Genomic DNA, 24,053 nt, shown 5'->3' with positions numbered 1-24,053 from the left:
TTTCGATCGTGAATGTGATTATTTGTATAGTGCACTAAAGGTTCATGATAATTATTAGATTATTTTAATAAGCATAATACATTATTTTGTTACTTTTATAAGGCTTAAAAACGTCATAGTCGTTTTCACTAGCGATTTAATTTATGTGAACTCCATGATGGATATGATGAAAATAAAATGTCCCGTATTCTCGACTAAAAACTACCGCTATTCGTATTCATATATTATGAAAAATAAAAAATAATATAATTATTATAGTTAATATTGAAACTTTTTTTATGTAATTTATTTAATAAAAAATTGAATACAATTATTTTGTCCATATATAACTTTAGTAGGCTTACTATAACTTTAGTAGGCTAGTAGGGTACTTTATGTAATAAAAGAATTCAAATAAAAATTAAAACTTGACTTCTCATTTATGTATATAGCCTACGTCACTACCGCCACTAACATAATAATTCAGATCATTGCAATGAAACCTCACAACTCAAAATCGGTCCAACGGTTGCAACACTGCAGGGCGTGTCAAAGAAATATTATACATACATCCATAAACTCGAAAAACATAACCCTCTTTTTTCTGTAGTCGGGGAAAATTTTGGGAAATTTTTCAATATCTGGCAACATTACACGCACACAGAATCACCGTGTACGTACAGTGCAGCGGCGAAATTACAGCACACATAGCTTTATTGAAAATGACGATAAATTATTCGGTTTAGTTCGGCAACGCTCCATCTGTCTTTTATTTTGTAATCTAAGTGCCCGTCATAGTCCAAGTTGTTTTTAAATTCGACTTATTTCTTTCGTAATTCATTTCGTATTTAGTTTTATGTTCGCTTTAATTTTGACTTGGCTATCTAGAATTAACTTTCCCCCATTATAGTTTTTTACATATTTATCTTTGTATCACTTTTACTTTATTGAAGAAAGTGTTATTCGTGTAACAATAAATGGTAATGTACTCTAGGAAGAGCGAGATGTTCTAACACAAGCTATTAATGCTTAAAAGCATGTCTCAATGACTGATATAATTGTAAACATATTTGTTACTGAATAAATATTTTTGATTTTGATTTTTGATCAACAATTTTTACTACATTTTTGACGTTTGACTTACAGGAAAGCGGCATACTTGCGCACAGTAAAGCGTCTCCAGGCTGGAGAGCCATTATTCTTACCCGAGTGGCAAGTGGCCGATATAGCTATACTGTACGACCCGTCGATATGTGTTGTTGCGAAGGTGGGTCTTGTTGACTCTTCTTATCTCTTCTTGACTCTTCTTTTCTCTTTTTTTAGGTATAAGCACTTTCATATAGCTGTACTGTACGACCTGCCGATAAATTATGTGGTGGAGATAAGTCTTATTGACTTTTCTTGTGTCTTTTTTTCTAATTTTTAAATGTAGTTTCTGTTACCTTCGTTATTTTTTAAGGAAGACAATTGTTCAAACAGAAACAAATACACTTAGGGTGGTTACGTTTGTATAGAATCACACAAAAAAAACCCACGTAAAATAATATTATATTTTAATTTACACGCAATAGTTTGTTCTGTATAACAAAGTCGCTTTCTCCGTCCCTATGTATTTTTAAATCTTTAAAACTACGCAACGGATTTTGATGCGGTTTTTTTAATAGATAGAGGGCCGATTTTTCAATGCCCAGATAAACAGTCTAATAACTACCCCTCGAATAGATTTATTCGTTTGCTTATCTAACTCATAACGGCTCGCCTATTTTTCAATCGTGATTTATTTGATGAATAACTATCTGACCAAATATTTCCATATTGGCAGCTCTGCTTTTGGAGTGGTGAAACAAACATATTAAATTAGTCAGGTTAGAGCGGGATAGAGTCAACTTGCAATATGTCAACAACCGTCATTATGACTCACGTCAGGAGTGCATTTTAAGTTTATCTTGTGTTCTATGATTGTTGATTATTGTTTTGATTCGAGTAAAGAGTTTTGATTAAATTTGTGTTAAAATTTCAGATTTTAAAATTTATATATTTCGATGGAAACGACATAAAGGCAGCGCCCGGCAAATTTTCAATGGCATGATCATCAGTACTATCAAAAACATCAATTTCAATATGATTTTAATTGATAATTATTTTATAGAAAGAGGCTTTATTGTAAAAATTCTACGCTCTATGTTATTACATACGAAAATATCCCAAATTTGACGCGTCAGTTGTCAACTCAAACGTCTAATCGTCGAATAGCACGCTATCTGGCCGTTGGAGCAGCAGATAGATTTATTCCTCAAATAACGTAGTTATTCGATAGATAAGTCCTATTCGTCTATTGAAAAATTGAATATTTTGTTAACTGAAGAATAAAGTCTATCTAGCTGTTTATCTGGGCATTGAAAAATCGGCCCAGAGTGATTCAAGAGGAAGGTTTTAGTATATAACTAGCTTACCGCCCGCGGCTTCGCCCGCTTTTTCTAAAACGTTTTGAGATTTAAACTATCCTATCTCTCAAGTTGGATCGAACTGCACATGGTGTGCGAATTTTATTATAATCGGTTAAGTGGTTTAGGAGTCCATTGAGGACAAACATTGTGACACGAGATTTATATGTATTAAGATTTATTAGGTTTTAGACAAAGCGGGCGAAGCCGCGGGCGGTAATCTAGTGTATGTATAAAATTAAAGGTACTACCTGTTTAATTATTGCCTTTTAACGTATGCAAGTACCTATATTCGCAACTAAACGTGTTTAATTTTTGTTTTTTAAATTCCCCACAGAATTACCGTATGACCTGTAAAATGGAAGATATGATGAAACTATTACACTTACTGCAAAAGGCAATAGCCAAGATACCACGACCCGTTGGCACAGTTGACGTAATTTTTGCTATCCCGGATCCCGTAGGATCCGAAGACGTTTTGGCTTCAAGAACTATAGCAACATTAACTTTAGGATCCGAGTCTTTAGCAACAGGAACTTTAGGATCCGAGTCTTTGAATACTGGAGCATTGGCTACAGGAGCAACAGGAAGTCTAGGAACCAAATATTTAGGTACAAGGTTTATTTATTTATTTATGAATTTGCAACAAAGGATACAGATATTTTATATATATTATTAACTAGCTGTTCCCCGCGGATTCACCCGCATTGCTCCGCTCCTGTTGGCTTTAGCGTGATGATACATAGCCTATAACCTTCCTCGATAAATGGGCTATCGAACACCGAAAGAATTTTTCAAATTGGACCAGCACTTTCTGAGATTAGCGCGTTCAAACAAACAAACATACAAACAAACAAACTCTTCAGCTTTATAGTATTAGTATAGATTATATTATGTGGTCTCCTCTGCCAATGGGGAATATTCATGTTTTTCTTTTTTGTCTTAAATAAATAGTTTACTATTTTATAACTTAGAAAAAAATATTAAAGGGCTTCAAAATACTCTAGATATTTTTAAAAATGAAATTTAAAACTTTAAAAAAAATTAAGCAGTTCAAACGCCGCCATTTTGCGCGCGCTTTGCGTGACGTCACATGACACGTCCAGTGGGTGTTTACCTTAGTGTTTACTGTGGACTTTTCAGTTACTTCATAATATTTACATTTTTTATAACTTTAAAACCATGGAAGAAGTCAAAAAATTATTTATTTTTTTCACAAAAACTTGTAAACAGTATGAGTTTCGATGCTGATGAATACAATGTTGTGTCAGATGACGTCACATTTCGATCGACCAATGGTGGCGCGTTTTGGAAGTTTGAATTTCGCTCCCTTATTTTGCACTTTTTGAATATTATTCCTTATTAATATCCTTTTCATTATAATATTACGATAATAAGTATTCGAGAAAAAAATATTTTAGGCCATTTCAAATTTTATACATATTCCCTATTAGTATACATTTTGCAGTAATACATTTTGGTTGCTGCTTTGCTGACGGGAAGTCTGTTTTGCCACAATTGCTATTTTTTATTTTCTTTGTATTAGATTATTACAGCATTACATTAAAATTACATATAATATGTCAATTTGCTAAATATAAATAATATAATAATTTCGACTGACTAATGGACTGGTTGGTAGTGGCCCTGCCTTCCAAGCCAGAGGTCGTGGGTTCGATTCCCACCCGGGGCAAATATTTGTGTGATGAACATAGATGTTTGCTCTGTGTCTGGGTGTTAATTATCTATATATAAGTATTTGTTTAAATTTATACATGTATGTTTATCAGCCATCTGGTTTCCATAACACAAGCGAAAGCTTTGTATCAGATCGTGCCGTGTGTGAAAATTGTCCTGAAATATTTATTTATTTATTTAATTTGAAAAACATATTAATGTACTTATTATTTTTTACAATCTCAGTACTTATTATTTTCTACAGAATCTTCGGAAACCGGAATTTTGCCTACTGACCCTCTAGGATCCGAAAGTTTTATGTCAAAAGAAAATATAGAGGGTACTGCAACCGTTGACACTGATACAAATACCAACGATCTTTTAGAAGGTACTGGGCAAAAGGTTGCCGGGTCCGAGGGGAATTCAACGGGATCCCATTTGTATAGAGAGTGGCTGGCTCGTGTGTGGACGGCTGTACATTTTGCGTATTGTTCGAGGTAAGTTTTATATCCCTATTGTTATTTATTTTATTGTTCTTATCGTGTTTTCTGTCTTTAATTAAATGTGGTTTTTTATTTTTCTATTTAGGGCTGATTTTTCAATCCTTGGTTAAAACTTATTCATCGAATAACGTATTAAACTACCATTTCAAAAATGTATTCTAATTGTTCGTATTTCACAGTTCACAGGTGACATTTAAAAAGGTTCGTGTAATACCATATTGGACGGATAAATTTTAACCAAGGATTGAAAAATCGGCCCTTAGAAATGTTATAATTTAATGGCTGTTTACCGATTTATTTTATTCAAGTTGTTAGAATCATACCGTTTCATTAGATCTATACTGTTAGACATGTCTGAACATGCTTAGCTGTCGAATATTATAAAAAGCTTTCCTTAGACTCGTGGCGCATTCGTAGGAATCGTGCCTAGGGGCTCGGATGATGTTTATACGACGTTCGACCCAACTACCCTCACTTTGCTTATAGTCGTTGACTTGCTGTGAATTGTTTTCAACCTACCTACATCAATTAGGTAGCTGTACATTCTTATTACATTTCAAGCTAATATTTAACCCGGCCTCGCGTGTTATTTCTTATAGTACTAATATTATTTATTTATTTATTTATTTATTTATTTATTTATTTATTTATTTTTTACAAAGAACATGTTACATGCGTTTCAGTAAGATATATAGGTACATAACAATTATTACACATAAACATAAGGCATATAGGTACATAACAATTATTAGGTACAAACAAACATACTTCCCTCCGTGCTAGTCGCTGACGCCACTGTGTTACAGCAGGGAAGTTTATTATTATTTTAATTTATTTATTTACTTATTTTTTGCAAAATGTACACTACGGTTTATATAATATTATAAATGTTCTCGTTAAACAAGTTCTGATGCACATATAAAACTAATGAGTATAAATAATAGTAAGGTAACTTTAAGTAATAGGTTCTAGATGGTACTAGCCACAAACAGTTTTTCTGTCTCGTTGTAGTCGAGGCGAAGCAAAAATTTGTCGAAAGATTTACTGCAAAGGTATCTACTCATGTCTTTTATTTTAATTTTATTGTTAATATAATTATACAAATAGGGAGCAATATAATATGCAAAATTTTTCGCAAAACGAGTTTTACAACCCGGCACACAGTAGATCTCTTCAATGCGGGTTTTTCTTTTTGTAACAACGGTAGAAGATGGAAGAGCTTTGTGCTGCTCCAGGACTATTACTTTTATAAACAATTGCCTCACAGTCAGAACGCGGCATTCGTTGTACAAGAGATTTGTTGGATATCTAAACGGCTTAAATTGCAGTACTTTTAAGATACATCTCTGTGTGCGTTCAAGCTTAAGAAGTGTTGTTTTATTTGCGCCACCCCAAGCCGAGATACCATAATTAAGGAGTGATTGGCATAAAGACTGGTAGACGATTTTGTTCGTGGTTTCATCTTTAAGTCGTCTTATTTTTTTAAAAATTGGGATAAGTTTACGTATTCTACTTTTTAAATCATCTATTTGCGGCTTCCAGCTTAAGTTTTTATCTATTGTTATCCCTAAGTATTTTATAGTATCGACAGGACAAAGAGTATAGCAATCGCAGTTTCCTACATTTAAGCACGTATGCGCCTTTATGGTAAAATTATGGGGAGGTCTGGTATTATTTTTAAGAGAAAAATTTATATATTTAGTTTTTGTAAAATTTAGAGTTAAAAGATTATGATTTAGCCAATTTATTACTAATCGCATGCCTGATTCAGCTGCCAAACGAGCAGATTCCCATGTCTCCCCTTGAAAAACAATAACAGTATCATCAGCAAAACTTATTATCTTCGCGTCAGGTATATGTAGATTACATAGGTCATTTAGGTATATTAAAAAGAGCGTAGGGCCGAGTACCGATCCCTGAGGAACGCCAAAATTTATGGACCGCTTTTGGCTCTGTACATCACCAATTTTAACAAATTGAGTCCTATTTGATAAATAATCTCTAAACAATTCTAGCGGAGTACCACGGATTCCTATTGATTCAAGTTTTGCCAGGAGCAGGGGGACAGAGACAGTATCGAACGCTTTCGCCAGATCCAAAAAAACACCCAAACATTTTATCTTCCTGTCTAGGTTGTTAGCGATAAGAGACACAAGAGTATTGATAGCATCACTGGTCGATTTTTTTGCACGAAAGCCAAATTGGTTAATTGAAAGTATGCAATTCTTTTCCAAGTAATTAACGAGACGCTTATTAATAAGCTTCTCCAGAACCTTTGATATGGTTGGCAAAAGTGAGATGGGGCGATAGTTGGTTATACTGTCTCTGTCTCCCGACTTGTAGATCGGCACAACTTGAGATTGCTTTAAACGATCAGGAAACACACCCGATGATAAGCATATATTGCATAATTGCGTGATCGGTTGGCCAAATATAGCAAGATTTTTCTTTAAGAAAATAGATGATATGCCATCATATCCTGAAGCATAAGTGTTTTTTAAAGCCAAAATTGTACTATTAACCTCCAATATATCTGTTTCCAATAAAACAAATGAATTGAGTGAAATGGCGCCTTGATTATTTTTAGATTTGAGCTGAATTTCTGATAAATTTAGTTGATTTAAAATATTTGAAGCTAGTTCATTACCTATATTAATAAAGAAATCATTTATAAATTCAATAGAATGGACTGGAGTGTCCTTAAGTTTTAATAAATTTAAAGCATTATCAGGGCTTTTTAATGAGTTACTGTTTATATGGCAAATGCGTTTAATAGTTTTCCATGACTTTTTAATATCTTTTCTGTTATTATTAAGCTCAATTTTATCATAATTGTTTTTAGAAGTGTGTAAAATATTACTACAATGATTCCTATAGCGTTTATATATGAGTTCAAGTTCCTTGTTATTTGGATCGTTTTTGTTTCGGCGGTGTAAAATATCTCTGAAACGTATACATCGCAGCAAACCTGGTGTAATCCAGGGTTGTAAAATAGATTTTCTATTAGTTTTTTTAAATAATCGGGAACAATCGCTTATAATATTACCAACGGTATCAAGCAAGGAATTAATTAGACTATTTGGATCATTTGTAGATAGTAGATTGTGCCAATCTACCAATGAAAGTAGTTTGGAAGCTTTTGAGTAATTTATATTGGTTGTAAAACATGTTGTCTTAGCTATACTAGTTTTTGGTTTTTCTGAAAAAGTAAGAAATATAGCAGAATGATCCGTTATTGCAGATTCACATACAAAAGTAGCCACTTTTATATTAGATTTTACGAAACAGTGGTCAAGACAGCTTTTACCACGTGTAGGTAAAGAGTGACTTGGTAAGAATCCATGACATGCAAGAAAATCTAAATATTCGTCAGATCTTTGATCAGTGTTCTCATTACCGATGTCAATATTTAAGTCGCCAATTATGAAGATATTAGGAACAAGCCTTAAGTTACACAATATTAAGTCAAAAGAATGCAGGAATTTGTCTATTGTCGCAAAAGAGGGAGACCGATAAATACAAACAAAAGCATATTGTTTAGCAATAGTTATAATTAGACCATCAGCATCATCCAAATCTGATTCAACAACTTCGATATCAGTAATATTATTACGTACGTACGCAGTAACCCCGCTGTTTTGGTTTATATGTCTTGTAGTGTTGTAACTATGATAGTTCTCTAGGGGTGGAACAAAGTCATAATTCTTAAGCCAGCATTCAGTAAGTATTATTATATCGCACTCGAACGCACAACGTGACAGAAAAACCTTAAATTCCAATAAGTTTTTATTAATACTACGAATATTTTGAGTAACAATTTTAAAAGAGGAATTAAAAGAAAAGCTGTTATGATTAAGAAGTTCCGGATTAGCAATTAAACAAGAATTACCCACTCCAATCTCACTGTCAACTTGGTTCCCAAGCGTTTCCACATCATTTTTATCCATTTTCCAATTTAGGTATGTATGGTAAGTATTTTTGACAGTAGTTCCTGGGGATGGGTGAGTAATATTTAGTTTTTTTGAGTCTTCTTGATAATTTTGGGTACTCCATTGAAGTATTTTATACATAGTTCTTGTTCACCTTCTTCAATGCGACGATTCATCTCTTCTCTTACTGATAATAAATGGGACTTTTGCGCAGGCGTTTGGTCATAATACATAAAAACATTTTTAGGAAGTTTAGTTCTATTTCGCAGCAGAACTCGGGGAGTATCATTCGAATTAAATATCACTTTTTTCGGTCTACTTTTATTAGGAATGAATTTTCCCAACCGTATGCACTTTAATGGCTTCGGGCAATTTTCGTACATTGTTGAGATAATTTGGAAAACTTTTTCATAGTCATATGTGGTTCTAGAATTAAAATTAGTATCAATTTTTTCGGAAATACCGACTAAAATTACATTTTTTTCACGCTCATTACGCTCCTTCAATTCCGAAATTAAGGTTTCATCAATAACGCTTGTTGTTTTCATTTTGTCGTGATCCGGTAATAATTTTAGTTTTTGAAAGTTGTTTTCTAGGGTTGAAATTCTGTTTTCTGACGAGATTAGAGTAGAACGAATTTTTTGAGAATCACATTTCAAGTCATTTATTTCTTGGGTAAGCGAATGCGTTACCGAGTATATGGCAGTTATATCTTCTCTAATGCATGATATCTGTTGACTTAATTTAGTTAAATTTTCATTTTGATCTTTGGCAAATTCTTGGAAAAAATTCATGATTTCAATACGAAAATCCGCTAAGTCTTTTTTAAAATCTTGTTCATACGTGCGCTCCTTTCTTTTTCTTATGTTAATATTTGAATTCTGTGTTTCCTCCATGCCGTATCCACGCAGATTCGGTGTTGATCCGCCTCCGCTACCGCTGCCGCTTATAAATGTAATACTCGGCGGCGTGTGTTGCAAACTCATAGCGAAAACCGGTTTGTTATCGTAAATACTGCACGGGCGTATTACTAAACGCTTCACTTTTAGTAGGAATGTACTTTTGTATAACGTCAATGGCAGCTTCAAAGTAGACTACGTAAATGTTCATATAACTTTAAATTAATTAAAATAGCTTAACACACGTTATTTCAAAGTAGTCCGTAGTTAATAGTAACGACGAGTTTATAGCGAGTCAGACCGTGTACAGGCGCCGATAACACGAGTGCATCGCGCTGCGGCCGTGCGTTCATTATAAAGCTGAAGAGTTTATAGATATTAGCATTAGCATATTCAGAACATACATACATACATATAGATGATAGTAGGAGCCCGTGCGTGAATCATGCGTGAGTCCGACTCGCACTTGGCCGTTTTTTTTTTATTTTAGACTAATTTTGAGTCTAGTTCTTTATTGTACACTAGCTTTCCGCCTGCGGCCTCGCCCGCGTTTTCAAAGAAAAAACCGCATAGTTCCCGTTCCCGTGGGATTTCCGGGATAAAACCTAGCCTATGTTGCTCAGTGAAGATGCAGCTTTCTAATGGTGAAATAATTTTTTAAATCGGTCCAGTAGTTTATGCGTGAAAACCATACATACATAATTACTAACCTTTCCTCTTTATAATATTAGTAATAGATAGTATTTATATATTTATTGATATTTCCAGCGGTGACTTAGTATCACTCCCGCTACTCCAACGCCGCTGGCACGAAGCCCGAACTCTCGCGCGCAGTTCGCTCACGACACCGAGCGATCTAAACTCGCTCAATTCGCTCAGCTCGCTCAGCCGGTTCGTTCAACTCGTCGCTCAGATGTAAGTGCTTATATAAATAAATAAATACATATTTCAGGATAATTTTCACACACGGCACAATCTGATCCCATACTAAGCTTTCGCTTGTGTTATGGAAACCAGATGGCTCATAAACATACATATATAATTTTAAATAAATAGTTATATAGATAATGAACACCCTGACACAGAGCAAACATCTATGTTAATCACACAAATATTTGCCCCGGGTGGGAATCGAAACCACGACCTCCGGCTTGGAAGGCAGGGCCACTACCAACCAAGCCAACCGGTCAGTCGATATATTATATACACACATCAACAACGTCTAGGAATATTTGGTATTGCATCAAATATCTCAAAATCTATGGAGAATTTTGTAATATTGTAAATGGAATAATTATAGCTCATTTAAAGGCCTTTAATAAAAAATAAAAACATTTCATGATTTTTTAAATTTTTCCTTAATATTGTTAATTTTTCTTACCAAGGTGGAAACTTGTATTATAAGGAACTTCATTTCTTGTCAGAAAACTGTACATTTTGACTAAAATTGGGCATTTTTTTCCCACAAATTTAATTATAATTTAATCAGTGTTGTCAGCATTTATATTATTTTGCCGACAATCTCGGTAATTTTTACTTAAAATTGAATACGAATGTCTTATTGTAAAAGATAATTATTTTTTCTTTCTATTCTTTCTTTCTTACTTATTGCGGACTGAGGTCCTTTGGAAGTGTTGAATGTATTTATTTGTGTTTATTAACAGGTTTCCGAACGCAGTATTAACTAAAAGTCCCGACTGGCTCGAGCTAGTGCAGCAGGATCTTGTTATACTCACGCCTTTGGTAAGTGTTTTACAGAACATATAATTTACAAACAAATATTATATCTATATATCTATGTATATCTTTACTAATATTATAAAGAGGAAAGGTTTGTATGTATGTATGTATGGTTTTCACGCATAAACTACTGAACCGATTACAATGAAATTTAGCACACATATATAGGGTAACTTGGATTCACATATAGGATAGGTTTTATCCCGGAAATCCCACGGAAACAGGAACGGTGCGGGTTTCCTTTAAAAACGCGAGTGAAGCCGCGGGCAGAAAGCTAGTACTTTATAAGCTTTCGCTTTGTGTGAAACCTAATAAATTATGAACTAAAACCATCCTCGTGATTGACTCTATTAAATTAGCGTGTGTGCCGAGCACACGTGTCCGAAGTGAAACTTCTTTGGCAAAATTGAAAGGTGACATAATCGTTACTCCATGATGTGACGGTATTGCCATGACGCGCCCTTGACATTTTACTCTCAACGCGCCTATAGAAGTTTCATTTTCAATATCCATCAAAATAAGTTGCGTAGTTTTAAAGATTTAAGCATACATAGGGACAGAGAAAGCGACTGTTTTATACTATGTAGTGAAAACTTTTATTAGCTTCGCCTGTATGTTTGTATGTAACTCCTTTAGACTCGATTTTGACTTTAACGGTCAGATTTAATTCAAACTTTGTACACTTATCAAGGATCGGCGACAATACAATAATTTTATGAGTTTATCTTATAATAGCGTATTTTTTTAAACTGTATGTTTGTCTCTTTTTTCAGAGTACTCCAGACTTAGGTCTTCTTGAAGATCTCGAAAATTGTCGTAAGTAGCTTGAATTTAATGTTTATATATTTATTTTAATCAATTTAATTAAAGACATTTTTGTTATGTTAATAGTAAAATAATAAAGAAGAAGAACTAATATATTAAAGAAGGAGGAATTCTTTTTATTCAAAGATAGTATATTTCTATCCCATTTCTGACACTATTATATACAGGGTGTCCCACTATTGGTATACTAAGCGCGAAGGGACTTATAGTATTGCATACGCCGATCACGTAAAAAATACTTAAACAACAAAATTACATCAAAAAATTTTTGATCATTAATAACCGACTTCAAAAAAAAGGAGGAGGTTATCAATTCGGCCGGCATATTTTTTTTTTATGTATGTACACCGATTACTCCGAGGTTTCTGAACCGATTTACGTGATTCTTTTTTTGTTCGATGCGGGATGGTGTCGAATTGGTCCCATAAAAATTTTATTCGGATAGGCCCAGTAGTTTTTATTTTATGAGCATTTTTGTCTGTAGGTATTTGTAAATTTTGCAAATGCAAGTTTGAAGTCGGTTGTTTTTAACGCAGTTATCACTTGTTTTTTCTGAAAAGCCATGTTTTCGTCTCTAGCTTCGCGCAGCCGGCATATACCGATTCGCTAATGTGAGCATTTTGTCTATGAAAACATAATCTTAAACGATAGCTCACGTGCTGGTGGTAAAGCTGGGCGGGTTGCTTGTTTTGGGTATACACATAGAGTTTTAAGAATTCATCTATTTGAAAAAAACTGCTCCTGGGATTTTATAAGTATTTTTTTACATACTCATCGTATGCAAAAACCTCCTTTGAGCTTAGTATACCAACAGTGGGACACCCTGTATAGTTAAATACAGTTGCATAAAAAATAAACCTATATTATTTCCCCTAGATGACATAGTCCCCTTGGAAGAAATTTTCAATACTTTAGAAATCAATGATGATTCCATGCAATATGTTCAAACCGAAGAAGATGATTTCTTATTAGAAAATGAAAATGAACCGGAAACATTAGAAAAAATCCAATCAATTGATCCGAGTAACGCTAAAGTTAGTATTATATTCGAAAGCGATTCCGATGAAGATAAACATGAATCGAAATCTCTAGAAACAGTAGTAAGGGAAAATGATAATACAAATGAATATCAGCCCGTAGCTAAAAAACCAAGAATCGACTTCGAAAAAGACTCCCGAATAGATTTAAAGATTTTAGACGAAAGAGAAATTGTTAAAAGTAATGTTGTCATTGATAATATTATTTCGGAAGGCAGTTCAGTATTAAAAAAAGCTCCCGTAAAAGGTAGTTTATGTAAAACTAATTTAAATGATTCAGATTCGGATGATAATCTCATGATTGACGAAACTATTAATGCTGATTCTTCACAAAGTGAGGAAAAGAAAGATAAACTATACGTTGTACCTTTGGATAGTATTCTAAAAAACGTGTGTTCTAAGAAAAATTACGATAAATCGCACAGATTTAAAATTAAAGAAGAGCCGAGTGACGCTAAGCTTAATGTTGTTAAAGATTTCTTAAAAATAATAGATAGTAAGGGTAAAGGAGGTACTGATGTATTACTGGACAATTTAAATAAAATGTTGAATATGAAATATAAGAATTTACTAGGAGAGACTAGTAGAGAAGATAGTGTAAGTAATAGTGAAGAAAATGTATGTCAAGATGATGATAATTCTAATTCAAGTATGGATATTGATGGAAGTGATTGTTGTGATGATGAAAGTGATGCTGCTGGTAAATTAGGTAAGTGTTATTTTAGTAATTTATTTAGTTTATGATAATTTCATGTATAACATTAAGTTTTCTTAATAATTCTAATTAATCTATCTGTAATTATATTACAATATAACAATTAGTTAAAATAACATTTTTTCATTTAGAAAAGAAAAAGCGCTTTTAAAAATTCATTAAAGATTTTAGTTGTTATTTATTCATTATATAATTAGTCATCTCGTTAAGAAGCTCGCTGCAAAGTGTGCGAAACGTAGGGTTAATAATACAACGAATAAATCGCGTTTAAAATCCGTTAAATTCTTTAATTTCTGAATGTAAATACTCGCTTAAAAACAAACACAAGAAAATATATTTATTTCAGATCCCGCATTGACAATGGACACAAAAGTTTTATTATGTCGTTGTGATGAAATACCGACCTGGCAGAGACATTCGAAAAACGGCTCGATCAAACTCAAACAATATACTGTTAGTAATCTTATGAAATACAACAAACCTGTAAGAAAAAATAAACAAGCAAATTCCGGAATTAATAATGAACGTGACATTTCAGCAAGGAAAGACAATAAAATGGCAGCCATAGTGAAAAATTTGGAGAAAGAACAAAATATATTTCTGGACATGTTCACAAGACCAATGAATGATTTAGAAATTAAAGAGAGGCAAAAGATAATACAGTTGAAACTATCGCAAACGAATCCAAGCCCAGATGCGACAAAGTCGAATAGAATGCTATCAGAATTGTTGAGCAAACCGCTATTCTTACCCAAAACTAAGAATTTATCTAAACACCGTGCAAGGAATATACCAATAGATGGTCAGATTATAAAAATTGAAGATGACGAGAGTACAATAGACCTCACACGAAATATAAATGAAGATACAGTGCCAGTAATGTCAAGTATTGACAAACAGACGATGGAACTTGCAAAAATCTGTGATCTAAGTAGATTTACTGAACTATCAAACGCACACACGATAGTGAAAGATATTCAAAAGGAATTGCATTTACTCTCACTAATATCGAATAAATTAAAAAACATGTCACAAATTACGAATGAGAAAAACAAAGAACAAAACACGTCTAATCCAACAATCGATATCACAAAAATTCAATCTCAAATAAATATATTGTCAGCAATGTCCAGAAAACTAAATATGACACAAGAAAATATATCGAAAATTAAAGAGGAGATTAATATATTTACACAATTATCAAATGCAGATAATGGTGAAGAAAATTCAAGTAAAGAACAAGATACAGAAATAACTGAAAATATGGATGTGGTAGAAACAACATCACAAAACGACCAGACAAATATAACAGATACATTCGAAGATAATGTAGATTCTATAAATGCACAAAATAGTCCAGAAAATTATATTGCACTTCCAAATACTTTAGAAGTTAAAAAAGAACCTGATTTCATAGACACAGCATCAACTTCAAAAGATATACCAAATGAATCAAGCTCTGTACAAGAAAAACCGAATGCTCCCAAATCACATAGCTCGGTTCAAGAAAAACCGAATGCTCCCAAAGAAAACAAAGCAAATGACAAAGCAGTTGTTATTTCAAACATACTCAAAGAAATATTACAGACAGTTGATGAACAATGCAAGAAATCAGATAAAGTATTATCTGCCAAACTTGTTACTGCTAAACAAAATTTACTCGCAAAATCTTCAAAAACGACATCTACAATGAAAAATATTGACAAAGAAAGTACACCAAATATATATGAACCATCAAAAGGGGATTCCTTACGAAATTTATTACTAAAACCGTCGAAAATACCGAAAAGTAAAGAGAGTAATAAATCGACTGCACTTGCAAATGTACTTAAAGAAATTTCCGATACAGTAGATAAACAGTCTCCAAATAAAAATGAAGCGCCAATATCAACCTTTTATTTAATACCAAGAGATACGAGTAATAATAATGAAAAAGCCGATTCACAAAGTAATGTAGTTACAGTACATCACTTACCTTTTGAATTAAAAGACAAGGAACAAACAGAATATAACAATGATATAGATAAAACTAAATACGATAAATCGGTTGCAATTTCAAATATACTCAAAGAAATCACAGATACAATTGATAAACAGAGTAAACCAAAAGATGCAAGTGAGGGTTCGATGCAAGAGTGTCTTCTAACGAAAATATTTAATAAATCGACAGACGATTTACTCGAAAACGTATATAAACATGGTGTCACGAAAACACTAATCAAAAAAGAGCCTAATGTTAAAATTGAACCAAATGAACTAGAAACAAAAATTAAAACAGAAGATAATTTGTGTGAAACGACGAATATATTTGACTCGGCTTTTGAAGTTTCCGACGAATTTTCTGATACCAAAGATCTTCAAATAGACGAAGATATGAATGATAATGAAGATTTACCGCCAAAGTTAATAAAAATGCTGAAAAAACATGGCCTCAATGAAATGCCAGTTAGTTTTTGGAAAAATGAAAATAATATTTATTTGGCTAAATGGTGTAAGCCGTTTAGTGTAAAAGTGCGAAAAATGGCTCGAAGGCAAGTGAAAAAAGTGGAATTGCCGAATATAGAAGAAGTAAGGAAGATAAATAAGACTATGTTGATAGCCCAGGTTGCACCTACTGTCACACACGTGAGTATATTTTTATTCATTTAACTTTACAAAACAAATAATATGATATTTTTTTATATACAAGAGATAAAAAACCTTACATCAGCAGTTTCCACAAAAAATTTAAGTTAAATAAAAAAAAATGCGTGTGTGCCGAGCACACGTGTCAGAATTGAAACTTCTTTGGCAAGATTCAACGATACCAAAATCGTCGCCGTACTCCATGACGTGACAGTATTGCAATGACGCCACCTTGGAATTTTACTCTCAACGCGTCTAAAGAAGTTTCACTTCCATAAATCGGAAAATAACATGCTCTTATTTTTTTTAATTTGTCTCTTATTATAGTCTTTTATATTCGAAAATATTAATAATTGCCAATTTTCATAATTTTCAGACGTCGATCAAACCTCAGCCCTCTTTAGCGGGTAAGTTATAAATTTAAATATATTCTTTTTAAAGTTTTATAAGAAAACTAGCATTCCGCCCGCGGCTTCGCCCGCTTTGTCTAAAACATAATAAATTATATACTAAAACCTTCCCCTTGAATCACTCTATCTATTAAAAAAACCGCATCAAAATCCGTTGCGTAGTTTTAAAGATTTAAGCATACAAAGGGACATAGGGACAGAGAAAGCGACTTTGTTTTATACTATGTAGTGAATAGTGATTTACCCTCTTTTAAATTGTTCTAGTTCTCATAAAGATAATTTTGAGATATTTTGTGGGTTTTTTTACCTCAGAACTTGTGACGGGGTGAACCGATTTTGATGATATCTTATTAATTTAAAAGTAGCCTTCCAGTTGGTCTCAATTAAATTTTTATTCATTTCTATATACGTAAGACTAGCTGTGTCCGGCGGTTTTACCCGCATTGCTCGGCTCCTATTGGTCTTAGCGTGATGTGCCTTTTCAAATCGGACCAGTAGTTCCTGAGATTAGCGCATTCATACAAACTAACAGCTTTATAACATTGGTATAGATATGATTTGAGTAGGTATTTCTTAATATTTTTTTGTTACAGATAATAATTTTGACGTAAGAAATACAGTGCCTATCGGTCAACCAATTGTAAAGTCAAAACAAACTGATGTAAGTATTTATGAAAATTCATCAAAAACGATATAGCCATTCTTGAGTCATTAAGTATGTATAATGTATCGTCAATAAAACTAAATTATTACCTACGTTTTATTGACGATTCAAAAGTGCTTTTAGGAGGTCAAATTCAATTCTTTTGATTTTGATTTGATTTAAATTGAATAAATAAATGTTTTTACTTCTACCTGTAACTGTATTAAAAAGTGACATTTTATAAAATACTTGCTATTTTATACTTAAAAAAGAGCATAATTATTGTGTCAAGCTCACGTGTCAGAAGTGAAACTTCCTCGGCAAGATTCAAAGATACAAGAACCGTCGCGTTACTCCATGACGTGACGGTATTGCCATGACGCGACTTTGAAATTTTACTCTCAACGCGCCTGAAGAAGTTTCACTTTAAAATTATTTTTCAATTAAAATGCAACATTGTTACCAAACAATAGACTATTAATTATTGAAGTGAAACTTCTTTATCGGGGTTGGAAAAAATTTTAGTGTAACATTTTTCGTTACGCGTGACATTTTTCCGATACGCGCCATCTTTTTCTTATCCCTACCACGCGTGATTCGATGTATTTCTGTAAAGTTGCATATAGTAAATTATTTTTTGAAAAATAAGGTCATAAAGAAGTTTCACTTCTTGCGTGTGTACACTGGTACACGCACACATTTTTTATTGGGGAAAGCCGGGAAAAGCGGCTTGTATAATAATATATTTGTTTTTTGTTACAGTTAATGTCGTATAAGAGTTACTTTAAAGACCTATACAGCGACGTGCTACCATTATTGGCATTTTCTGCCAAGGTAAGATTTAATTTATTTTTAAATATATCATACTAGCTGCGCTCCGCGGTTTTACCCGCGTTGTTCCGCTCGTGTTGGTCTTAGCATGATAATATATAGCCTATATCCTTCCTCGATAAATGGGGTATCTAACACCGAAAGAATGTTTGTTATACTAAATTGCTGAAAAATCTTTTTTAATTTTATTTCATATTTATATACTACTAGATTTCCGCCCGCGGCTTCGCCCGCATTTTCACAGAAAAACCCGCATAGTTCCCGTTCCTGTGGGATTTCCTCGATAAAAAGTAGCCTATGTCTTATTCTGGTATTACAATTTAATTGTAATCGATTCAGTAATATTTGCGTGAAATAGTAACAAACATCCATCCAATCTCACAAACTTTGTTATTCTGATAAGAACCTATATAATTATAATAACTACATAAGTGTAAAGTTTAATCCAAATCTGTCCAGTAATTTTTCGAGTTAGAGTTACGAACATACCTCCGTCCTCTAAAACTATTGAATTTATTTTGACTGACCGGTTGGCTTAGTTGGTAGTGAGAGGTCGTGGGTTCGATTCCCACCCGGGGCAAATATTTGTGTGATGACCATCGATGCTTGCTCTGTGTCTGGGTGTTAATTATCTATATAAGTATTTAATATTATATATGTATGTTTATCATTCATTTGGTTTCCATAACACAAGCGAAAGCTTAGTATGGGATCAGATCGTGCCGTGTGTGAAAAATGTCCTGATATTTATTGAAGTGAAACTTCTTTAGACCCGTTGAGAGTAAAATTTCAAAATTTCATGGCAATACCGTCACTTCATTTAGTAAGGCGATGATTTTAGTATATTTGAATCTTGCCAAAGAAGTTTCACTTCTGACACGTTTGCACACGACACACGCTTTTTTATTGTTTATAATACTAAGTACACATAGTGTCATTAATTGTTCACAGAAAATATTAAAAAGTCAAAAATTGATAAATCGACGGAATCAGGATATGAAAAAACAGGACCAAACAGATAAAACGGATACACCAATAGCCGACGATTTACAAGAGAGTTCACAGACGTCTTTAAATAATCAAAAATTGATAAGACGACGACGGCGTAAGAAAAAGAACCAAACAGATATATATGATAAAGTAGATACTCCAATGGCGGACGATTTACAAGAATGGGAACGACAGAAGAACAAAGTTCGTCAATATTTCGAACTGCCCAATTATAAGAAAAATATAGAAGTTATTAATGTTGAAAAAGATGAAAAAACAAATGAATCAGAACAAACAGTTATTGTATTAGATTCGGATGATGAAATACCAAGCGCAAGCGATACATTTGGTGATAGACAAAAAGACGTACGTGTTAATGTAAATGTAAAATATAAAAATATAGATGATGATAATAGATACATTACTAAAAATAAAAGGAAAAAGATTACGCATGAAACTAGAATACTCGATATAGATGATGTGAATAAGGAAATACAAAGTGAAATAGAGAATGTACTTACAGTGAAAAGAAGCAAGGAACAGACAGATCCGATGCTTGCAATGGATGTCACCAGTAGTGAGTATTTAGATAAACCATTGAAAAAAATGTTTGCGTGTACACGTAAGAAGTAAAACTTCTTTATGAACTTTTTTTTTCAAAAAATAATTTACTATATGCAACCACATCTACATGTACGAAACTTTACAGAAAAACGTCGAATCACGCGTGGTAGGGATAAGAAAAAGATGGCGCGTAACGGAAATCACGCGTAACGAAAAAATGTTACACTAAATTTTTTTTCAACCTCGATAAAGAAGTTTCACTTCAAAAAATGTTTTTGAAGTAAATGATAGTCTATTTATAGTAATTTTTTGGTGGATTAATGCAATATTTGTATAAGTTTCAATGATCAGGTTTTCTCAATACTAGTTGTAACAAATTATAAAAATATAGTGTGTTTGAATATAAGAGTTTTTGGCATATATATAACTTCGACGATATAAGTAGTGCGGGCTCAAGTCCCGGCTTACAGTCACAAAAGTTTCAAATTGCATTCAATGCTATAAAAATAACAAAAAATATATCGAATAGGATCTTTAGTACGACACACGAATACATTTGATTCGTCAAATTGCTTTTTATCAATTGCAAAAGCGATGTTAAAACATCGAAAAATAATGTTATCTCTAGAGATGACATATGTTTGTTTCCTTACGTATCCTTATTAATGTGATTCTTTATACTAATCTTTCCTTTTTAGAATCGTCTCGATACATTTCAACACCGCGAGCATTCATACCGGTTCGCATGTACCTATCCAGTACGCCCCACAAGATGGCGCCTTTATTTAAAGTTGACGCTTCTAAACAATTATGGATTTTAGACGCACAATATTTAATTTTAACTACCAAAGAATTACCATTTCAATCGCCCAGTTACTGGACGAGCGTAAGCGGGCCTAATTTCAAAAGATTCACGCAACTTTTATTTGAAGATATCGATGAAAAGATAGATAAAGATAAAGATAGTGATGTTGGAAAAGATGCAGTAGTAGATCTAACAAGTGATGGTGAAGAAATGGACGCAATAAGCGGTAATATTAAATGGGGAAAAATGAAAACTAGAAAGATATATTATAATCGAATGTTGCGTGATTACGGGCTGAACGGTGTTGTGGTAAGTGTAAAAAATAAGATAAAAACAAAATAAGTGCATAATAATATATGCAACTTTACAGAAATAAGTCACGAATCACGCATGGTAGGGATAAGAAAAAGATATCGCGTAACGGAAAAATGTCACGCGTAACGAAAAAATGTTACACTAAATTTTTTTCCACCCAGATAAAGAAGTTTCACTTCAAAAAATACGTTTGGCTCTTTAGGACTGCCGCGGTAAAGCTATTGCATAGTATCGCATCGCTGTGCCGGTTAGAGTGGGGGGTATTCGGTTTTTTCGTTACGGAATTTTTACATTTGGTCGCCGCGCTCAGAATTTGGGCCTTGGCCCGCGATAGAAGCTATGCAATAGCTTAAAAACTGAAGTATGCGTTAGTGAGAGAATTTTGTGAAATTTTGACTTGTTTTTGACCAACAATAACGGACAGATTTTAGTCATACTTTGTTATCAAGGGTCGGTGATAATAAATACAATAATTTCATGAGTGTAACCGTGTTTTACAATAGTTTAATTTCACGATCTTACTTTCAATGTAATGACGTAATTAAAAAAAATATAGTATATTTATTCATTTCTCTCCCACGAGCAACAATAAATATGGATACAAATATAAGTTTGAAAAATATATTTTTTGTTTCACAGGTATATAGCGTGATCCAAGAAATGAGCGTATTCCAGAAGGTGATGATCACGAGAAATCGTCTCTTAATTTACTCGCTTAAGACAGGCGCGTTTGCACAACTAAGACAACTCGTCGATAAAAATCATATCTCCCAAAAAGCACCGGAATCTAGTTCTAAAGATCCCGTTGAATATGTTGATATAACAGATTCAGAGCCTCAAATATCTGAAATTAATCAAACGCCTAGTCAATCAAAAAATATTTCTATATCAGTACCAAGTGTTGTACCGTTCCACGAACTTCCTGAATCACAAAATAGCATGAGACCATTTAATTCTACACCTACTACATTACCTACTAATCCAGTATTCAACCAGCCTATATTACCAAGCGATAAAACATCTAAAAAACTTTATATTTCAGTATCAAACGCGTCTTCATCTAATCCTACTTATACATTATGCGAATCGGATATACTTTTATCACAAGATGACACTACATCTGATTTTCCTTCTTTCACATTCTCTATTACACCTGACGTTACACTATCAAAAAATATACCTAAACCTAACACTGTATCTAATAATAATCCTTCAGTTATTGTATCACCATCATCATCAATAAATCATAATAATCCGGCTTCTATAATCAAAACTAATAATTCTGTAATTGTAAAACCATCAACTTCAAAAAATGTTTCATCTAACATTACACCGCAAAATATACATATTTCTTCACCTAACGTTACACCTGAAAATATACCTATTTCTGCACCTAACGTTGCACCTGAAAATATACCTATTTCTGCACCTAACGTTACACCTGAAAATATATCTATATCTGCACCTAACGTTACACCTGAAAATATATCTATATCTGCACCTAACGTTACACCTGAAAATATATCTATATCTGCACCTAACGTTACACCTGAAAATATATCTATATCTGCACCTAACGTTACACCTGAAAATATATCTATATCTGCACCTAACGTTACACCTGAAAATATATCTATATCTGCACCTAACGTTACACCTGAAAATATATCTATATCTGCACCTAACGTTACACCTGAAAATATACCTATTTCTGCACCTAACACAGTACCTAATAATACAATTTCGGTTATAGTAAAAGCATCAACATCACGTGTACCTATTCCAATACCAACCAAAGTAGAAAATCCAGAAAATCAAATAATTCCAACATCCGATACAAATGTACGACCAAATTTACCAACATGGATGATACAATCGCAAGCTACAGGAAAAGCTCTTAGCTTGCTTTTAACACCTATAATAGTTTCTAATAAAGATAAAATTCAAAATACACAAAGTGAGGAAATAAACTCAGATGAAACAGATTCTATAGAGAATAAATTTCAAATCAAAGCTGAACCAGAAATGGTAGGTTCAAATGAAACGACAAGTAATGAAACTTTGTATATGCCACCTTTGTTAATAGGACCGCAAATAACGGATAATAAATCTAATAAAAATAGTGTTAATAATAATATAAAGGCAGAAACTGAAAATGATCAAAATGAGCCACCAGAAGAAAATTCGGAACATAAATTTCATGAATTAGAAATAAATAATGACAATTCAACAGTTGAAAATGAAAATTCACTCGAAAATATATCAGAGTCTGATCCTCTGGATATATCAGAGTCTGAAGGTAAAGACATTAAAAGTGAAGAGAGTACGCAAACTTCTGAAGAATTAAATCTGCCAGTATGAAAGTTGATTTAAAAAATAAAACTTAAAAAACTAAGCCAATCTAATTTTTGTTAGAGACGCAAAAGAAAAGGAATGTCAAATTATGTGAACGTAGTATTAATTTTTGTAAATAATGATTTTTTATTTATATAAATACAATTTGCGAATAATAATTAGGTTAGAATTTAATAGATGTAAGCCAATGTATTATGATAAGTGCACGACTGTTATGTATGTCTTAATAATCTTACTCTTCAATAGAATTGTTGAAAAATGTCGTATTAACATGATAAATTACAATAATTTTGTAAATTATGGTTCATTTATGTTCTAAAGGTATATTAATAATTAATATTGAATGTGGTGTGTAATAAATTTTTTTGAATTTAAACAAAATTGTTTTATTAACCGCAGATATTTTAATACCTACTTTTATACAAAAATGATGAAATTTTTGTACCATTTTAATAAAACGTAAAAATACATATTTTTTACATCAAATAATTTTGTACAAATTAACAAGAACTGTTGTTCAATGTATTTTATTCATTCCAGAAGTAATGTTTCAAAGCTATTTTCGTAAGATACCTACTATAAAAATGGATATCAAAATACTGAATACAAATAAAGTTGGTAACATTAATTTTAAAACACCTGGGTTCGATTCCCAAACTGAAAATCAGTTTCAGATGAATGCCGTTTTTGTTTCTTGTAATATTGCAATGACATGGTTCCTACGAAAACAACTACGAACGTCTTATGTATAGGTCCAGGAAATCCAA

At 32.7% G+C, this 24,053-nt stretch overlaps 1 protein-coding gene across 1 annotated transcript in view; it reads left to right on the top strand.

Moving 5' to 3' along the window:
- LOC123703930 overlaps positions 1-23,662 on the top strand; it is a 28,003-nt gene extending 4,341 nt beyond the window's left edge. Inside the window, exons 6-19 of the mRNA XM_045652140.1 lie at positions 1,126-1,246; positions 2,761-3,034; positions 4,366-4,597; positions 10,200-10,346; positions 11,096-11,174; positions 11,945-11,987; positions 12,873-13,742; positions 14,095-16,373; positions 16,750-16,780; positions 17,377-17,444; positions 18,189-18,260; positions 19,209-19,824; positions 20,510-20,925; positions 21,571-23,662. Of these exons, the coding sequence (XP_045508096.1) occupies positions 1,126-1,246; positions 2,761-3,034; positions 4,366-4,597; positions 10,200-10,346; positions 11,096-11,174; positions 11,945-11,987; positions 12,873-13,742; positions 14,095-16,373; positions 16,750-16,780; positions 17,377-17,444; positions 18,189-18,260; positions 19,209-19,824; positions 20,510-20,925; positions 21,571-23,292 (6,970 nt within the window). The 3' untranslated portion in view covers positions 23,293-23,662. The remainder of the gene's footprint in view (positions 1-1,125; positions 1,247-2,760; positions 3,035-4,365; positions 4,598-10,199; positions 10,347-11,095; positions 11,175-11,944; positions 11,988-12,872; positions 13,743-14,094; positions 16,374-16,749; positions 16,781-17,376; positions 17,445-18,188; positions 18,261-19,208; positions 19,825-20,509; positions 20,926-21,570) is intronic.
- The last annotated feature ends 391 nt before the right edge of the window (positions 23,663-24,053 follow it).

Source organism: Colias croceus, chromosome 28 (assembly GCF_905220415.1).
Source record: "Colias croceus chromosome 28, ilColCroc2.1".
Lineage (NCBI taxonomy): Eukaryota > Metazoa > Arthropoda > Insecta > Lepidoptera > Pieridae > Colias > Colias croceus.
This window is presented reverse-complemented; position numbering and strand designations above follow the sequence as displayed.